The 19,175-nt window shown below is 45.7% G+C and overlaps 1 protein-coding gene across 9 annotated transcripts in view; it reads left to right on the top strand.

Annotated features, from left to right (window-relative positions):
- meis1b (Meis homeobox 1 b) overlaps positions 1–19,175 on the top strand; it is a 129,723-nt gene that overhangs the window by 91,210 nt on the left and 19,338 nt on the right. For all 9 annotated transcript variants that reach the window (XM_085922199.1, XM_085922196.1, XM_085922200.1 and 6 more), the window contains one exon: positions 11,198–11,343. In XM_085922199.1, coding sequence (XP_085778325.1) covers positions 11,198–11,343 — 146 coding nt within the window. The remainder of the gene's footprint in view (positions 1–11,197; positions 11,344–19,175) is intronic.

Genomic DNA, 19,175 nt, shown 5'->3' with positions numbered 1-19,175 from the left:
TAAAGGTGAGGTGAAAAAGAGGAAATGGGAGTTAGGTTCTCACACGGAGACTTGAGGATGAGCGGCTAGCTAACCTGACGGACAAAGCGACACGTACGTTCGTGCCGTTGGCATCAGAAGTACTGGAATATGCCGACTTTGAGTTCGGCCGGCCTCTCCATTCCACATTCATTATGGCTGAGTCACCAAATGATGAGAAACAGCTGTCAGGAGGATGAAGTGCAGTTGGACAGTACGCAAAAGTACAACCAGCGTATTATGATTAATAAACAGAATTGTTTCATTCATACCCCTTTGAACGACTATCACAAGTCAGAATTTATTTATTTAACGCCTTCGTTTTTTATCTGTTTTTGGTGTGGAATTAAAATATGTATATTTTAGATCTGTCTGCAAAAAATTCGGCCTTTATTGTTTTAGTAACTGTATTTATTTAAATATTTAAAAATACGTCTTATTTTATATGCGTCTATTTATATAAATAAATAAATATATAATCATTTACACTTTTTTTTTTTTTACAAAATCAGCCCTTTTAATATAGCAATTTTAATCATTTTTCAAGCCTCACTTTATTTTGCAAGTTCTTTTACTTTTAGGCTCGTATTCCCATTATTTGTAAAGTGGCCAGTCAGCATCTATTCAATTCTCGAGCTGTTGCGTTTGAGTGGAGGGGGTAAATAAAACCCGGACATACTTGATTTTACTCCAATGCGGCGATGCTTGAGGAAGGGGGTGTCAAGGGTCGCTGAGTACAAAGCATATCTTTAGCTCCCATGATGTAATTGTAGGGCCCGATAATGATGTACGCGCATTCTCGCTCGTTTGTTTACGGGATGCGCGCTTCTTTAATTTGAGAGCGCCCAGCCTATATCTAATTGCTGGTGTTTTGCTCAAAGATACCATTTACACATAGCAAAGTTGAACGTGTAGCAAAGCCCATTGTGGAACGGGAAGCTTTCCAAAAGTGTCGCGCGAGAGGGCTCAATTCTTTGACTTCATTTTTCAGCGGGGGCGGCACCATAATTAACGTGCTTCTTCGGCCAAATGACTGAGCGTGATTCGTTTGATTCTGTAAATATAGATATAAAACACGGTTCAAATGCGGTACCATGTACGAGTGAGAAGGTTCAAGTGGAGCTTCCATCCGTGGGAACGTCGGAGTGCAACATAGTTGGAAGCTACGTATCTACTTTTTACATGAGGCGTATCACAAATCAGTCCATTAAAACGTATTGGATGGAAAAGTTAAATACAACTGAACTGTACTTGAAAGAATGTTTCATTCCGTGAGTCTCGTCATATGTCATTTTTCACTTTCAAGTTTCTTCTCTCTTGGAAAGACATCTTGCAGATGATCTTCTTCCTCACCAAACTTAGCCAAGTATGCCTTAAGAGCCGAAATGAAAGTGGAAAAAATGAAACGATACCACGACTTATTAATACTGCTACTTCTATGAAGTTCAGAAAAAAAAACTAAGTGACGTATGCTTACTTCATGCTGTTTATGAGTCAGTCCAGTAAAATATGTAGAGTGTTTTTATGTGGAAAAAGCAAAAGTCGGACGAGCGTTCTGTGGTAGACTGTAGCATACTTTACTCCGCCCCCGGCGCCTGACAGAATAACAGTATGGCAAACATTGAGAGACATCTGACAAAGTCTGTATGAATCAGATAAATAAACATTAGACCACATATTTAAGCATCCAAAAGTATTGTTGTTGAGTATCAGTCTCTTAGCTTAATGCTAATGCTATTTTTTCCCAGTGTCGGTTTTGTATCAAAGTTTCCTAGTTTCCTGAACTTTTCAAAAACAATCCAGTTGATCGATGACACAATCTCGTCCCCCCCCTCCCCCAACTGATTGATGGACTAAGTGCTTTGTCTTTTGTCCACATTTGCACTGAATGCCTCTTTCCTCACACACACACTTGCGTAAATGTTTATTTAGGCGTTTGATGAAGAGATTAGCGCCATCATCATCCTACACTCTTAAGCCGGTCGAGAGGGGGGGGGGGGGGGGTCCATGTTGAGGAAATCCAGGATTTCCTGACACGCGGGGGTCCGGGATAGCAAAACTGCGACGGTAGCGAGACATCCACCCGTCCTGGTAAAACTTGATGAAGAAATAGGAAGTGGTGGTGCCAGCTGGGTTCTTCTGTTGTTGTTTATTATTAGGCCCGTCACAGTGGTCCGGCTTAGAGCTACAAACAGCAAAGTGCTAAATTTAGCTTCCAAAGAGGATGATGAGGATAAATAGCCTGCTGCCTACCACTGTGCCATATGCTGCTCTCACCATTATATTGTCTCACGGATATTTACGCCTCCTCCCTACCCCCAACACCATCTTAGGCGCTCGTATTGTATGGGACGATTTAATAAAATAGCATTTACTGTAAATGGAATATTGAGCATTTCAACCTTGGGAGCTAGCTTACAAATGGGAATTGTTTGGCTAACATGAACTATTGTCTAAATTTAGTTCTGGAGTTGTTTATCAGGGTCCAAAGATGATGCTTTTATGGGGTAATAATACTTTTGAGAGAACCAGGAGCTTCTTAAAAGTTCTTTCCTTCCTAGCAAGATCTTCCAAATTTCCCCCTGAACTAATCCAAAGACTCCAAACCCGCAATGTTCCTCGGAAACTTCCTATCAGTTCTATGTTGCGTGTAAACTAACAAGTGGCTTCATCTCTGGCTCCAAGTGAAATTTTCCAAAAGTGGCGATAGTAGTTCCCTTTCATCCGCTATCGCTTCCAGCTGCAAGGTAACATTCCCGCCCTCCCGTGCCCCCCACCCATCTGTAATCTTTCGCAACTTACTTGATATTCCCTCTTGTAAATGTGAGCCTGCAGTGGAATAGAGATGAGCACTCTCTCTCTCTCCTTCTCTCTCTCTCTCTCTCTCTCTCTCTCTCTCTCTCTCTGCATTATTCTCTCACATGCTCGCCCTCAAATTGAAATAATTCAATTTATGGACACAGTTCCAGACCTCCCCAGCTAAGACCATTATGCACGGATGCCCCCCCCCCCCCCCCCTCTCCCCATCACATCACCCCTCCCCTCTTTTCCCAACAAAAGAACGGGAGAATTTACCAGCGGGCTCTCCAAAAAGACACCCACGCAAAGCCAATTTCATGCCAGCCCAGAAGACCCGCGAGAGGCGCCATTTTAGCCCCCCCTCACCCGCCACCTCCGTTTCCCCGCAGGATTGTTTTTATCATCCGATGTGGGTCGATAGCGCTTTAAATTTATTCTTATGGATTATTTTATCACCTCGCTCCGCCACATACATAGCGAGGGTTCCCTGCTAAGATGTCGCCGGTTTGATCCCCTCAATAATGGCTCGATGTTTTTGACTCACTCAAGACAAACCTGACACTTAAAAGGTGGAAAGATGGCGCTTGCTCTCGTGGGAATTTAGTAGGATTTTCTGCCAAAAGGGCACAAATGTGATTTTTTTTTTGTCCTTTTACTCCTCAAAATGGAGGACTTGATTGACCTTTAATAGGACACTTACGCCTTGAATCTACCCTTATTCTTGGTGAATAAAAATAGTTCGATCCAACCATTTGCATACATAAATGCAAAATAAATAAATGACATTTTAAAATATTTTTGTAAAATTAAATAGCCAATATAGATTATTTTTTTAATTGAAAAGCGTTATCCCAAGATGCTTGGCACTAATGACTAGGGCTGAAGCTTGACCTAAGGCTGACCCTCAACAAACATGGACCCCCCCCCCCACCCACCCTCCTCACCTTCCATTACCTCCCCTAAGGCCTAATCCCACTCCCCATGTGTGCTCTCTTTGACATGGATAGCAGCTTTTGGGCTTGAAGTGGGAGATAAAGACCTGGGTGAGTTGCGTGTTTAGAGGAAAGCCAGTGCCAGATAACAAATACCTGTAGGGAAACACACAGGAGGTGGGGGGGGGGGGAGTCTTTGGGGTCTTGTTTTGTTTGTGTGTTTGCAAAGCAACACGAGGCAGGCCACTTGTGGCTTGTGCTACTCACATGAGGATGTAACTTGATCATCTGCTGCTGCTGCGAGTCAGTGAAACTCCAAGAGATAAGAGATGCTCACCTGAGATAACCTCCTGACACACTCACGTGGGGGTCAGACTATTTCAGGAAGTCACCCCACCACCTCCAGGAAATGACTCCGCGGGGCCATTTGGTAGGTCATATCACTCGGTCCACATGCCGGAAGTTGGTCCGTAAAAAGCCAGCCAGCTTCCTGTTCCTTCACGAGGCCCAAAACCTTCTTCTGACGATGGTCTTGAGAAAATGCCTTGGGTGATCATATGCTCTCTAAAGTTTTAAGATTTTCTTTTCTCTTCTCATTGGAAGTTCTTGTTCTTCCTTGAACTACAAAACTCAAGACTGGAATCCCTGCTCATAAAGCTCCTAGAGTTCTAAGAACCACTAGAGATTCATACCACTAGAGATCAATACTGAAAATTCCACGGGTTCGTGGACTTCTCAAATGCCACCTCAAGTTCTGATTCTCGGAACTTAAACGCTCCCGATCACTTAAGCCCTACAAAGGTTCTTGGACCTCTCAAAAACGATCCCCTTGCTGGGTTTTCTTCTAATCCTGATCATTTACCCCACAACTAAATTTAGACGCTGGCACTGTGGTTGGAAGAAACAATAGTCCTCCATAAGATCCTCTTTGTGACTCCGTAGTGTCATTTGCCGCCCACACGGGGGTCATATCGCTGGCTCCACACGCAGGAAGTAAGCCCGTAAAAGCCTCGCTCACTTCCTGTTTCTTGACGAGTCCTTATCTGGTACGCATGGGGAGACTCGATAGGACAACAAGCCCCTCCCTCGCCTTACGCCGCATCCTGCGCCCGTCAAGGACGTGCTGACAGCGAGGAGGAAGTTGAAACGTTATTTTTAATCCGCACGCCGCAGCCCAAATGTAAATGAAACAACAAGTAGGAGGCAGTTTAGCAGGTTGGACCTGTTCGCCAATCCGGCTTCCCACACTAAACCCTCCTATCGCCGTTGACTTGTAAGAACCGGCTCCTGGCAGAATTGAAATCGTCAAAACCACCAAAGATCACGATAGAAAATAAACCGCAAATAATTCATCGAGTACAAACCAGTAAGGGCAAATCTCGGCCAAGTCTGGCACGGTTTGAAAGAGAAAGTGTGAAGATTTATTGGTGAAACGTGCTTTCTCACGTTTAACTTGCTCACTCTCACAATTGTTTGGCTGCCTCTTAGATGGCTTTTGACACCTCCAAGCTTCCAAGTAAAGAGTGGTAGAGTGAAGAGGGGGGGGGGGGGTCAAATGGAAAAGTGGGGTGGGGTGGGGGGGCAAACAAAAGCCAAGAGCACTTAGCTGCACAATGGCACGGCGGCGGGCCTTTTTCCAAAAGTCAGCTCACAAAGTCCTTGAATGCGGACACGGGACAAAGATGGAGACCCTTCGGGCTCAACTAAAATAAAGGGGGGAAAACCAACCCGTTCTCCCCCCGCCATTCCATTTAGTCAAGCCAGGAAAAGACAAGAACATGAATCACATGAGCCCAAAAAAAGTCAAGGACACACACTTTCAGGCTGCCTGGAGTTAAGCATCGTTGATGATGTGGATTATTTGTTGTTGCTGTGTATCTTTCTCTCGTGCACGGTGGCCGCTATCACAGTAACACAAAGGCAAGAACGGGTTAGAGAAGAAGAAGAAGAAAAAAAAAATCAATAGCTATACAGCAAAAGTGCTCGACATGAAAAGGGTGAACTCATCACCCGACAATTCCATCTTAGCTTGTATCGTTGGCCCCTTTTCTCCCGGAAGTGGGAATAAAAGCCAGTGACTGTGTTTATGTTTGTAACCGTGTGTGCGTGTATGTGTGTGCGTGTGTGTCATAGGTTTAATGTCGTGTCGCTGGCCGGCGCTCGGGGCCGTTTTGCGGCGTGTCAAGGCAGGCCCCCGGTGATGACCCTTTATGGTGTGGTGGGAGGGGGAAATGGCACCGAGAGAGCAGTCACATTTACGCTGACATTTTTTGCCGTCACCTATGGCGATGTCAACAGCCCCCCCCATACACACACACACACACAGACACACACACACATACTTTCCATTGTCATAGCCATGAGAAGAACCATGCATTTGATGTGGGTTTAATCTGAATTCCTTAACAGGCATTATGTCGTGACGATATACCGAAATAGTGTTGACCTACATTCAGCGATAACGCACACAAACACTCACATCGGCCGACCTAAAAGCACTTCACTGCTTCTCGTTCATTGTGCGCTGTATGTCTATTTAAGAGCTGCACTTGATGCTTTTGCAGGGTCTCTGTGTGAAATTTCCACTACTCGTCAAAAGCGTTTGAAATTTGAAAGCATTGTTTACAGTGGCCTACACAAATTCACTTTCAAGCACAACATGTCTTATTTGTGACTCAGCAGTAAAGTGAACTTGACCTCGTTGCACTTTTTTTTTTTTTTTTTTTTGGTGTCACAACTCCACTGCATCTTTTTTGTTTGTTTTTATGTTCCGCTGAGTGAACTCTATCCTGGCATTGGGATGGGTTCCGACTGCATTGCAATCCCAAAATAGTGGCGTGGCTCCCTGGCGCGGGCAGGAAGGGAAAGTCTAGACGAGCCGTGCCGCGCGGTGCCGCGCCGTCGTCTTGTTTTGTCCGCAGCGCATGTCATTATGCGCCCAATGTTTTGGAGGCGGGGGTGGATTTCTCTCGCCTCTCCTCTAAAAAAAAAAAAAGTTTTGGTTACTCAGAGTGTTTTGTGTCCAAGTGTGTTTTGTTTGGAATACATTTAGTAGCCATTTTTGGAACGTTGCCTTGTGGAACATCCTGTGAAGAAAATACAATTTTTGGGGGGGGGGGTTTGGTGCCGTAGATAGCTTTTGAAATTGTAGCTTCGCTTTAGAATCAACTAGAAATTCCAGCATGTTCCGAATATTTGGGAGATGGGAGGGTCCCCCTTGTAAGCCCCCCCCCCCCCCCCCACACCATCCCAGCCCCCAGCTTTAGAGCTTCTGAATGGCCTAACTACAATAAGCGTCACTTATTTTCCACCCCCTTCAACTTGTGAGCCCAACGAGGATTGCTGGGAATGCTGGCAATGGAGACATTTTTTTTTCTTCCTGTTCAGTGTTCACATTGCGCTATTTTGCAGCCCAATCTGAAGCGTTTAATCGTAAATGATCCTCCATCGTTTGATCAATCTCGACGGGTTTTCAACGCCGCTTCCTACATCCGATCTTTTCCAGATTTGATCGCATGCGGTTGCCAAGACAAAGTCACATGTGAGCTGGAAGAAAATCCAAGCTGGTTCTGATTTTCCTCTACCGCGTGAATGTTGCCTCTGTGAGCAGCACCTGGATTTCGGCCGGCTCACCTGCTACACGAGAGTCTAGCGGGTGCAACCCGATAGCGAGGCCCCGGGGCCCGCGTCTCGCCATGGCCCGGTCCGGCGCGCCGTTATGTAAGACAAGCTCGGCAGAGGTCACTTGACAAAGCAGAAACGAGCCTTCGCGTGACTTCTTCCATCTTAAATCCAAAATACGCTCCATAAAATCTCCAACTGACATCCCCTTCATAAACTGTAAACGATCCTCATGCTCATGACATCTGGCACGAGCTAATATTCATCACCCTTTGCGCGTTTGGCACTTTGGAGCAAACAAATGGAGATATTAGAAAGCTTAAATGTCATAATTCTCCCACAGGGTCCCCCGAGCAAGACGGCACGCTTTCGCACATGACCGAGTGACAGAAATTGGCGGCTGTTCATATTGGCGGCGGGAAAAAAAAAAACGTCCCACACCTCCGACGTGGCGCGGCGCGAGCCACGGCTCGTAATCAGATCATAACAGATTAGCCCAGATAGCAAGCGATAATGTCAGCGTTCGCCTTAAGATGTAACGCTAAAGACGTGAAGCGTCATTAGTCGTCTTGATAGCGCTTTTTTTGGCCAAGCACAATTTGTATTGTGCTGTTGCTGTTTGGAATCCAATATATGGATGGATTAAAAAAAAAGCAAACTGAATATTTTTGAATATTTTGTTGTTGTACTTCTAGATTTTGTTGATTATCTAAAAGCGTCAGATACAAATCCCCCAAAACGGTTTAGTTTTTGTTACCAACACACCACTTGATTGCTGATAGCATTTTTCGACACAAAAAATGATGCCCCCCCCCCCCCCCCCCCCCTCTTCCTTTTCCAAATGATTTGAAACATCCATGGTCCTTTTTCTGACAAAAAAAAATATTGCATAAGAAATCGGGAATAAAAAACAATGAATAAAAGCCACTGCACCCGAATTAGCATGGAAGCGGCTAATGCTAACTACGCCAGTGGAAATTCTCGGCCAAGGCTAACCTACTTTTTACGTCATTATCTGTTTGCTCGCAGTGTGTCTGTGTGTGTGACTGTGTGTGTCTGTGTGTGTACTTCAGCGTGTGAGGCGACTGATAAAATATTCTTTCCCTTGGTTGGCCCCGGGGCATTTCAATTGCCCCTGGCTCCTTCCAGTCACTGGCCTGCTCCTTAATTGCCACACACACACACGCACACAGACACACACACAACTGCCGTGCTTGGAAACACACATGCATAAAGAAAAGGACGCACGCTCACAGACCAATGCACATCTATGCATGCATGCATGCATGTTGTGCACACACACACACACACACACACACACACACACACACACACACACACACACACACACACACACACACAAAGCCTCACACACACACAAAGCCTCACACCCCCATGGCCAAGCACCACCCTTCATTGATTCGGCCCTTCTTCAACCTCTTCTTCTTCCTGGTTGTTTTCATGTCTTGGGTGTCTTGAGTGTGTTTTTGGGTGTTCTGGCGCAAGGCCGGCCATCTTGAATGTGGTCACTTGCAGCTCCATGATGTAATACTATTATAATCTTCTTATGCTAAGGACATCGAGTCACCGTCCACTTTTGCCCAACTTAGATATTTTACAGATCTGAACCCTTAATTTAAATTCCCGACCCTGCTTTGGAGCCCTAACCCTTGCTGGATCTCTATTTTCAAATCTTAACTATGGCAACACTTCCTCAACATGTCAACCACCTTCCCTCCCCCCCTTGCACTTCCTCCTCCGCTTCCTCTTCCCGAAACAGCCGCCACGCTTCCCTTCGGCAGAAATTAGCCCCAGACCTGGCGGAGGTGATTGGTATCAAATTGCGGCCAGAATAGAAATGCCAATAAAATTGACGGCGCTTCCGTGGTCTGCCTGCTAGGTAACCAGAAGCATAAGCGAAACCAAAACTGGATCAGATCATAACCCGGGTTAGGAAAAAGGCTAAGAGTTGAAAATTGGTCTTTATAATACGAGAGAAAGAAACAAAAACTAGGTAAGCATCTTTCAATGCGTAGTTTGCTATACTTCCCATGATTCCCTCCCTCCCCCCGTTTCCTCCTTCCCTCGCTCGCCGTTGCCAGCGAGCCATTTGCTTCTGTTTTCCCAACTCGCACGGGACGAGCCCTTGGGTTTGTTATTGTAGGCTTTGCTGAACATGAGCTGGTCTTTACAGCGGATTCAGAGCATTTGCTTCCAATGAAAATCTGCTCTTGGATTACAAACGCCTCGGCCGCACGGACGGACCCCCCCCGCCCGTACGCATGCGCGATGTCTAAACTTCAATTTTATGTTGACAATAGAACACTTTCGTTAGTCGCTGTAACCTGCTGTTGCATTCTGGGAATTGTAGTTTTAATTTACAAATTCTATTATGAAAGTTTGGTTTATTTGGGGGGGTTTTCAGATCTGCTCTTGCACCATTTGATACTTGTACTTCCTGGAATCAGAACCAATCAGATATATTGAGAGATGCAGAGCCCAGCTTCGAGTTACTCTCTAAGCGGGGAACCTTTTCGTAGTGCTCGGCCGCCATTTTCTGGCGCATACGTGCATTATTAATGTTCGCACCTGTGTCTCTGGAACCTTGTTTTATCACTGCGACTTCATTAAAAAACTCTCCATATGTGCGCATATGCATCTCGGCGTTGCGGGAGCTGGCAGTACTGATCCGGGCGCGCTCGCTATCCTAATGGCGTGTATAATTCAGGTGCCCCGCAGGCGCGCTTTCAGGAATTCTTTTGCCCGAGGTAATGGGGAGCAAAGGCCCCGGGTTTTAGGCCGCTGATTATTCCGCTGATGGCGGCGGGCGTGGAAAAAAGTCATCTCCAGCCGGATTAGCGCCAATATCCCCATTAATTATCAATGTGCTCGAGGTTTAGCGAGGTGTCGCTCCCGCGCCGCCGGAAGCCGAGCCCGCTTTAGAAGTGCTTTGTGTGTAATCAATAAATAACCGCAGCCGATTCTCGCGGCGCTTTTTATTTGTATTTTTTTTTTCTTCTCGCAGCTCAGCTCGGTGGCTTGTTTATCGCTCCTCGCGTTTCTTTGATGCATGTCGTCTGCCTTCTTATTTCGAATACTGATAGCAACAATTAGGCTCATACGGAGCGCTAACGGTAATTGGTGAGATGTGCGCGTGTATATATAGGTACAGTATATGTGTGAATGTAAAGGGGAAAAAAAAGGCTTTGAAAGCCCCCCCCCCACCCTTTTAAGCTGTCTTCCCCCTCAGGTGAGGTGAACTGGCCTTAATATAGCACCTTATCAAAGCCCTACAGGTTGCTGTAAGCACCCGTGACGCCATTGTTATGAAAAGCAGCTAGCTTTGTTAGCGCCGTTTTTTTCCGCGCTACCTTTTATTTGGCAGCCTCCCCTTTTGTACCGCCGTGTTACTGTTTTCTAGCGCGAGTCAAATGGCGGAATAACTATTCTATGCCCCCCCCCCCCCCCCCCTCCTCCTCCACATGAAGGATAATAAAGACTAAATCTCTCTGTCAGTTTCAATTCTGCGCGGGCCAGGATGGCTGAGTGGGGAAATGCGACCTTACAAGTCCTTTGTGCTGGGATGCGCGCCGTGTTTTGACTGTGAGGGTTATGAAAGGCAGGGATATTTATAAAAGTATTAAAAATGAATGCAGTTGTGATGCGCGCTATTCACTTTGAGCTATTGTTGCATTTGCCTACAAAGCCCCCCCCCCCACCCCCCCAATCGCACGGGGAATTCCTCGCTATTTTATCGCCCTTTGAGGTGCTTGACGTCAACAAATGGCACTTCTAATGTCACGCCGCCTTTTTTTTTTTTTTTACAGGCGACGGCCTGGACAACAGTGTGGCCTCGCCGAGCACGGGCGACGACGACGACCCGGATAAGGAAAAGAAACGCAACAAGAAAAGGGGCATCTTCCCTAAGGTGGCCACCAACATCATGCGGGCGTGGCTCTTCCAGCACCTAACAGTGAGTTTGGATTGAACACCACTAATATTGTAACACAAGTCATGACTCTAAAATGGCCGTCCCCCATCATATATAACATCCAACGCGTTAGTCCTCAGTTGCTCTCAGCATAGCATTTCGTGTGAGAACAGCAGCCGCTTTGGTTTTTAGCACGCCAAACAACACATCAATGCTCGCCTGATCACAGCCCGCTCATTCTTCATCGTCTTTTTCCGACTGTCACGATGTACCTCTCGCTCATAAACGCACGCTTGTGTCGGCATCCGCTCCGAGCGAGGCACGCCCCCCATGGGCTAGTGGCTTGTGGGGACGCTTTAACAGAGCGCTTATTAAAAACAAACATGTCATTCTTTTAAGGAGACTTAAAACGGTGAGAAGCACCTTGTGATGTGCTGTTAGCAGCAGCTGTGGCGGCGGACCACAAGATCACATCGGGGCATTTACTCACTCAGTGAGGCCTTGATGGAGTTCATCTTTACACTTGAACTCATCCAACCTGAAATGTCATGCCAACACTGCGGGCGAGATTCATCCCCTCAGCACACCAGGCTTGATTTACAATCTCGATCTAAACACCCAAGAAATACGTAATTACAGTATGGCAAATTAATGGCGGCAGATTGGGATCGGGTGAAAACTCGATTGTCCATGCGAGTGTGGGCGTGGGCTGTGGCAGACAGCTGCTCCTGCGTGCTTATTTGTTTCATTTCGCTCGCAGCTAAATAGACGTCAGAAAAGTGCCTCCATAAAACTTTTCAGGCAACAGATTTTCGTGGGAATAGAGATAAAGACGCAAACGACACTAATTCCTCTCCTTATCATGATTTCTTTCTCCTGCCTTTTTGCCTCAAGGTTCCTGTCTTATTACTTTTATTTCATGATTCCATGGAAGTGACAGTTCCCGTAGTTTGTGCCATCCGGCTTCAAGGCTATCTGGCAGTAATGTGTGAATAACTGCTTCCGCCCGCTTTTATCGCACGCATCATTTTTATTGTATCGCCATCATTTTAATCGCACTGCTTTCCAGTTAATGCCACACTTACGAGTCGCTTCAGTGTCTCAGCTGCTGCTTTTTCCTCTTACAACAATTGGATACATGCCCCCCCCCCCCCATTATCTTTCAAGTGTATTTAATAATTGAGCATGCATGCAGGAGAAGATGTTGATACAGCAAAACTAGACTAGAGCAGTGGGCACACCACACCCCCTCCCCCCATCGCTCCCCCCTCAGGGGAGTCGCTGTTGTGCATGAGTGGAAGAGAAGGTGGGTGGCAGGATGAAGCTGCCAGGAGATGGCAGGAGGCGTTGATCCAGCTGTTTCCGCATCAGATTTTCTATTTGAGTTTTTCCCATTTTAAGACCAATTCATGCAAGAAAACTTGCATCCGTAGATTTGAAAATGAACCCTGAAAAACAAAAAAAACCTACCCAAACGGGATATTTGGTTGCAAGATGGTGATGCTTCCAAAGCCTTGGCTTAAGTATCTGAGCTGCCTCGCTGGCCTCTGAGGTAGAAAACCCGGCCGTGCCTCTTCAAAGCATCCCATCATGCATTTGGAATGATGTGAAATGAAAAACCAGTACACCCTGCTGCCCTTAACCCCCTTCGCTTTCATCCAAATGGTATTTTCTTGTTTAATTTAACAAGAAATGAGAAGTAAATGAAAGCTCGGGCCTCCGATCCCCCGACGCGCCCCGTGATCCACGCTCCTCTCCCCTCTGAAAAGGCAATTTGTGAAATTATGTGATGGCGTAATTAGATGGAATTCACAAGCACGCTCCCCCCCCCAACTGTTATTCACGTTCATGGCTGCTTGCCTCCACCAGGGAGGGGCGGCGGTGTTAGCGCGTTAGCTGGCAGACTGCGCCGCGATCTCGTACACATTATCGCTAACACTCCCATTGCTGGCTGAGCTCCCTGCCTATTTGTACACACAGTTGCTGTAACGAGAGGCAGCCGCGATCGCAGCTCGTAAACGGAGCCAACCCGGCGACGCGACCCGCCCTCCCGCCTCCCCGCCTCCTTTTCACCCCATTTAAAACATATAAAACGCACCAAGAGCGTATTAAAAAAAAAAAAAAAAATTCCAACTGGAAGGTTTAATCCACCGTTAAAACAATTAGAGGCTAATTTAACCGCACGCAAAGTGAGGTTTTGTGAAATGTGACATCATTCGTTCAGGCACTGGCAGAGAAGCCGTCGTGTGCCGGAATAACTCTTATATCAATTGGGAAGTTTTATTGACAAGTGAATCGGATTAGCGGGCTATACTTTCAAGGTAGTCCTGTTTTTAATATCGCTATTTTAGTGAACGCCTTCATCTCGCACATTTCGGCAGAAACTCGAGAGTCACGCTGCCTTTTTCCACGGCGAGCAGCACATTCAAGTAAAACGCACCCCTGAGCCAGAAATTAGCATCCGTTGTCGTGCGAGCGGGTCGCCATTCGTCACGTTACGTGTGATTCTCGAGACGACCGGGATCGCGGCAGTTATGCCGAGCTCTCCCGCGGGCTTCCAAAGTCGGCCTCAGACGGCGTCAGTCTGAGGCTGTTTATTGCCGGAGCCTGAACATGTCATCACAACGGTCACCTGGGGCAAGATCGTCAGTTGCGCCCTCCAAATAGCGTCGCTTTGTACTCATGAACAAACGCTGACCTCGTGGACAAAAGTAGTCTTCATCACTCCACCCTGTTGTCGCTCCTCCAAAATCTTAATTCTTCATCTTACCAAGAAATTTAGAATGCTGCATTCCTCAGTGCTGGAAAGTCCCAAATGTTTGACCAACAACTTAGGGGGGGAATTTTTTTTTTGAAAATGAGATAAAAGGCGACAATGAAAACTTTCTGAAAAGCTGCAGTACATTTAGTTTTTTCTTTCTTTATGGTAAATTAGGTCACCATTCAAGGTCATTAGCGATGAATGGAAGTTAGCGTGCAGGTAGACGAAATCAATTTTGTCCGATTATATTTCACAATTGAATGGACTATTTTTCCACACTTTATTTGACGTTATATTTTTATTTATTCATTATCGATTTTGGCCATTGACCCTTAAACTAAAAACATTTTAGCAAAAGTTTTCGGGCCTCCCATCCTAAGACTTTGTCCCACGTGTCTCAGTGCTGCTCGGCGCATGATTGTTGTTGTCTCATCAGAGCGACGAGACGGCACATCAGCTGACCGTCCGTCCGTCTTGAGCCCTCGTCAAAGACAAACAAAGACGCAATGTGCATCTCGCCGCGTGCTGAGCAGTCATGTCTCCTCCTCCCTACGCGATTACAATCTTAATGCAGCCTAAGTGGCCGTCAGAATGGAAGGCGCCAGCGCTTTACGCTTTTGAAAGAGTTGACAGACGGCGGCGCGCTTTTGCCAGCGGCCTGGCGTGACGGCCGTGACATCAGAGAACAAGTCGTCGTTCTTTGCTCTCTCTCAGATGCTTTCTGTGAGGCGCTGAAAATGCCTCCGGGATGTTTGTGACTTACACTGCCTGTGTTTGTTTGTCAGTCTGTGTGTGTTGCGCCATCCGCGGCGTCAAGCCGCACGAGATGTGAGACTGGGCGATTCATCAATTTTATCGATTAGTGGAAATTTATTGCGCATGAAAAAAATTGTTCAAGTTTAAAAAATATATATGTGCAGTTTCCGAACCAGTTTGGGTGCCACGGAATAATAACATACACAAGAATAAATTCATCTTTTTATTATTCGACTTGCAAAATATGAAAATATCATTGTCGTTTCGGGAAACCATTGATGACAATAACAATCAACATTTTCTATAAATTCAGAGATTTTGGTTTACGACTAACTCCCAGCCCAAATTAAAGGTAGCAGACGCCACTTGGTGTCAAGCAAGCAAGGCAGCTGAGTCAACTTCTGACACACACGTACATATGTGCGCTCATTCCGTTGCCCCCAACCCCCACATTGGCCCACACCTTATAATGAAAACATCATCAATTATCCCTCTTGACAGGCCCTAGAGACCAAAGGCAGACAAGGGGGGGGCATCTTTTTTTGTTGACTGACCTTCTCTCACACGCATGCACAAACGCTCGCTTTTGTTAAAGTATCAACAAAAAAAAACAATAGCATGATGAGCCATCTTTGCCAAATAGTGACCCTTGGGAGTTTGTATGCAACTGGGGAGTGATTCTTAGTCGCGACGGTGAGGTACTGGGATCGGGGGTAGTGCTATGACCAGTGCAGAGGGGTCCCGACAGATTACATGAAAGGCCATCTGTTCTCTGATTGATGGACAGAATGATGGATGATCTCTTTTTGCATATTTGGTAACCCGAGCGAGAGGTCAGAATGGACCCTCGCTCCGAGGCGCTGCCTGACCTCTCCCACACAAAGCGAAGAAATAACTAATATTACATATGATTATGAAATGCAACATAGCCACCATGTTGACATATCCTAATACGTTTTGCGTGTGTGTACTCATAATCACAGACGTGATTAATGATTTCATACGCACACGCTTTTTCACACTTTTTCTTCACTTTCATTATCAACTGTGTGCTATCAACTTGCCAGCGTGTACGTTTGTGTATGAGTGTTTGTGTGCATGGGTTTCATGGAGAGAGAAAAAAACTAATAACTCTAAAATGACAAATTATTCTCTGTTGGGCGCTAATGCATTACAGCAGATACACACACACTCAACCGTGACATCAGCGCATGGGTGGGATGCGGAGTTCCCCACCATCGCTGTGGTATTTATTGTGTGTGAGTGGCAAGTCCAAGTTTGGAAAATACGGTCACAAGTTAGCTAGTGTCTCTCAAACCATCCAGCTTAGCTTTTTTGTTTTTTTTAAAGAGACCTCCTCAAATCTCAACAAATCTAAGTTGATTTTGCACTTCTGGCAAATTTGTCATTAAGATGTGTGCATTAGTCACTAATAAAAATAAAAAAAACAAGGGGATATTTAATTTCCGGAAAACATAACTAGGTGAATTTGTGATTAGTAAACCGCGATAATGTGACAGGATTTTAGTACATATTGCAAAATTGGAAGAATATGGACTGGTCTGATCTTTTATCCAGTTACTCACCCAAATTCCAGCATTTTCCTTGCCAAGCTTTAGTTAAGTTGTAAAATGGATTAAGCACTTTTGGGCTACTTTTATTTATCAAATCAGCAGTTTTACATCGAAACGCTTTAAATTAAGTTCAGCGGCTTTGAAGAAAGTTTAACATAGCCTTAGTGTGTGTGGGTGTGTGTGTGTAGCTTGGTTGTGTTCAGCCAGCAATATATTAACTCTGCTTCAGTGTGAAATCACATTAGCGCTAGCTGTTAGCCGCTATCCATTAAGGCTGTTTTGGTGATCCGCGGGATTGTCGGATCTCTTTTCTGGCTGGAGTCAGCAGCTCGATGCCTTGTACTTATATGGCCACAGCCCAGCATGTCCTGCATGTGTGTGTGTGTGTGGGTGTGTGGGTGTCATTGTCACATATGTTATTTCTGCTTGTGATGGATGCAGCCGTTTTGACACGCTTATAATCAGCACGGTCGTTCATCAACGGCCTTGTGTCCCCGTTGACTCAACTCGTATGAAAAAATAGTTCTTCCATTGTTTTATTTTCTAATCCAGCACGATATGTGTCCCATTCAATGTTTCTATTTCATTTGAAACCATTCAAATGTGACTTGTTTTAATTGCATTTTTTAATCTAACACAATGAAAAAAGACCCAAGCCCAAAGTGGAACCCAGAACCTTAGAACTGTGATGTAGATATGCTTTAGTGATAATTGATAGATTGTGTGTGCTAATTTGTGTGCGTGTGTTCAGTGTTGTGTGAGGATTTTTGTATTCAGCCAAGCCTGTGGTGAATGTAGACAAACAGCATGTTATGATGGCGGGGGGAAAAAAAAGCATGACATTTTCCTCACTTGATGTTATTTTCCAGTCCCCCCCCCCCCCCAACTAAATCGAGTGGTCTTATGTCTTATTGTAAACACCTTGCACGCTTCACCTCCGTCCTGCAATCGGGAGGTGAAGCAAGTGCTGCTCACTTGTTTGTTACGACGGATTAGCTCATTGATTTGTCATAGTGGTGCACTGATGGAGAAGATGAGCAGGAGGAGGAGAAAGAAGGCCCAGCTTGGGCACTTAACGGAAACTTAACAAGAGGAGGGAGGAGGCAAATGGAAGGAAAATAAAAGAGGGGTGGAGAGAGAAGGGGTCTTGTAGCGTGTGAAAGATAGCAAAAAGCTAAATATAGAAGCGATGGATGGAAAAGGGCACGGGCAGGTGAAAGGAGCTACCGTGTAGAGATGAATGAGACGTCACCGAGCTTCATCGGGGTGTAATTGTGAAATTACCTCACCAACTTTTCAGCTTTTTTCACCCTCCCCAAAACTGATTTTGTAATTAAACCGTCAGGGGCAAAAGGCTAATTATGCTAATAACGTAATAATATCGCCACGGTTATTAGAGTGTGCCCAAATTGCTTCCTGTCAGGGGATCGACTTTCGGCACATTTCCTCCCCTCATAGTCGAGTGAAATATATGACAATCAACAACAATAAAGTCATTTCGATGAACCAAGTGGAAGGGGCGGGGCTATAAATACAGAGGCATCCCACTGTTGCCCTCCACCCTCATGGCCACCCCTTCCCCCAAGGCGGCAGCGGCGTCGTACCTCCAGCTGCGGCTGCCGTTCACCGATGCCTTTTGGACTCCCTCCCCTTCGCTCAAATAGGCAGTAATTACAGGCTTAAAGAGGTTTAGTGGTCCAGCAAACTACATAATCACCCCTTGAATTAGCCCCGGCTCATCAGGCGCAGTCCGACGAGCAGTCCGCCGGCGCGCCATAAAGGGGCGGCAGGTGTGGCGAAAAGCTCGGCCCACCCTCGGCGATGAAAGTAGCGGGGCTAAATACGCAAGTAAAAATAAATCCGCGTTTGTACTTTGGTACTTCCCAAAGCTGCAAAACCCGATTTTGCACGGCACAGAATGTGAATTAGACAAACGCCGGCGATGATGATCAATTACCCAAGATGAGCTACGCTTTCCACACGCCGCTAACTCCATTTGTTTCCCATAAGGCCGCCGCATTGAGGGAATTCCCTAAACCAACAAAAGCTGTTTTTTTTGTTGTTTTTTTGCAAGGAAAAGCGCTCATTAATGTGTGAAAACATCTGTTTCCCCGCCTTTATCTCCAGGAGAAATGAAGAGGCACTCCATGACAAAGTGCCAATTGTTGAATTATTCATGTTACAAGCTCAGAGATGTTTATGTAATTTTTTTTTTCTGCGATGTTATTATTTTTTGGGAGTCTTTTCTTATTCTGCTTCTGAGAAAGCCCCAATCAAAGGAAATTAGTTTCTTTTTGTTTTGTTCCCCCTTTTTTTTCCCTTTCTTTAAGCCCATTTTTTTTTTCTCCATGGCATTGTTTGTCACCCCCACTCCCACCATCCAACTTTCCTAAGTAAGTCAATGAAATGATGTTGGATGTCTCGTATACTGAACCAGAAAAAAAGTACTCGAGTAAAAGTACAATTATTTTAACATTAAATCATTTAACGGGAACATTTATAATGTTTTTAATCCGTCGTGTCGCAACTAGACAACAACTGAACAGGAAGCAAATTTTAGGGAGTACGCACAGCTTAGTATGTCGGGAAGTCTGCACTTGCTCAGAGATTTGGCATAACAATGTGCTCACCTCCCCAAATATTTAAAGCAACCTCATACCAGCCTGGCAGCTCTTGCAGTAAACAGTACGTTCCTAAATGTGTGTGTGTGCTAACCCTCGGGCCAAAAAAAGCCCCCTCCCCATCGGATTAGCCGTCTGGGAGCGGGCCCGCTGCTCGGCTTG

The sequence above is a fragment of the Syngnathus leptorhynchus genome, chromosome 10 (assembly GCF_054491065.1).
Source record: "Syngnathus leptorhynchus isolate UIUO chromosome 10, UIUO_Slep, whole genome shotgun sequence".
NCBI lineage: Eukaryota > Metazoa > Chordata > Actinopteri > Syngnathiformes > Syngnathidae > Syngnathus > Syngnathus leptorhynchus.
This window is presented reverse-complemented; position numbering and strand designations above follow the sequence as displayed.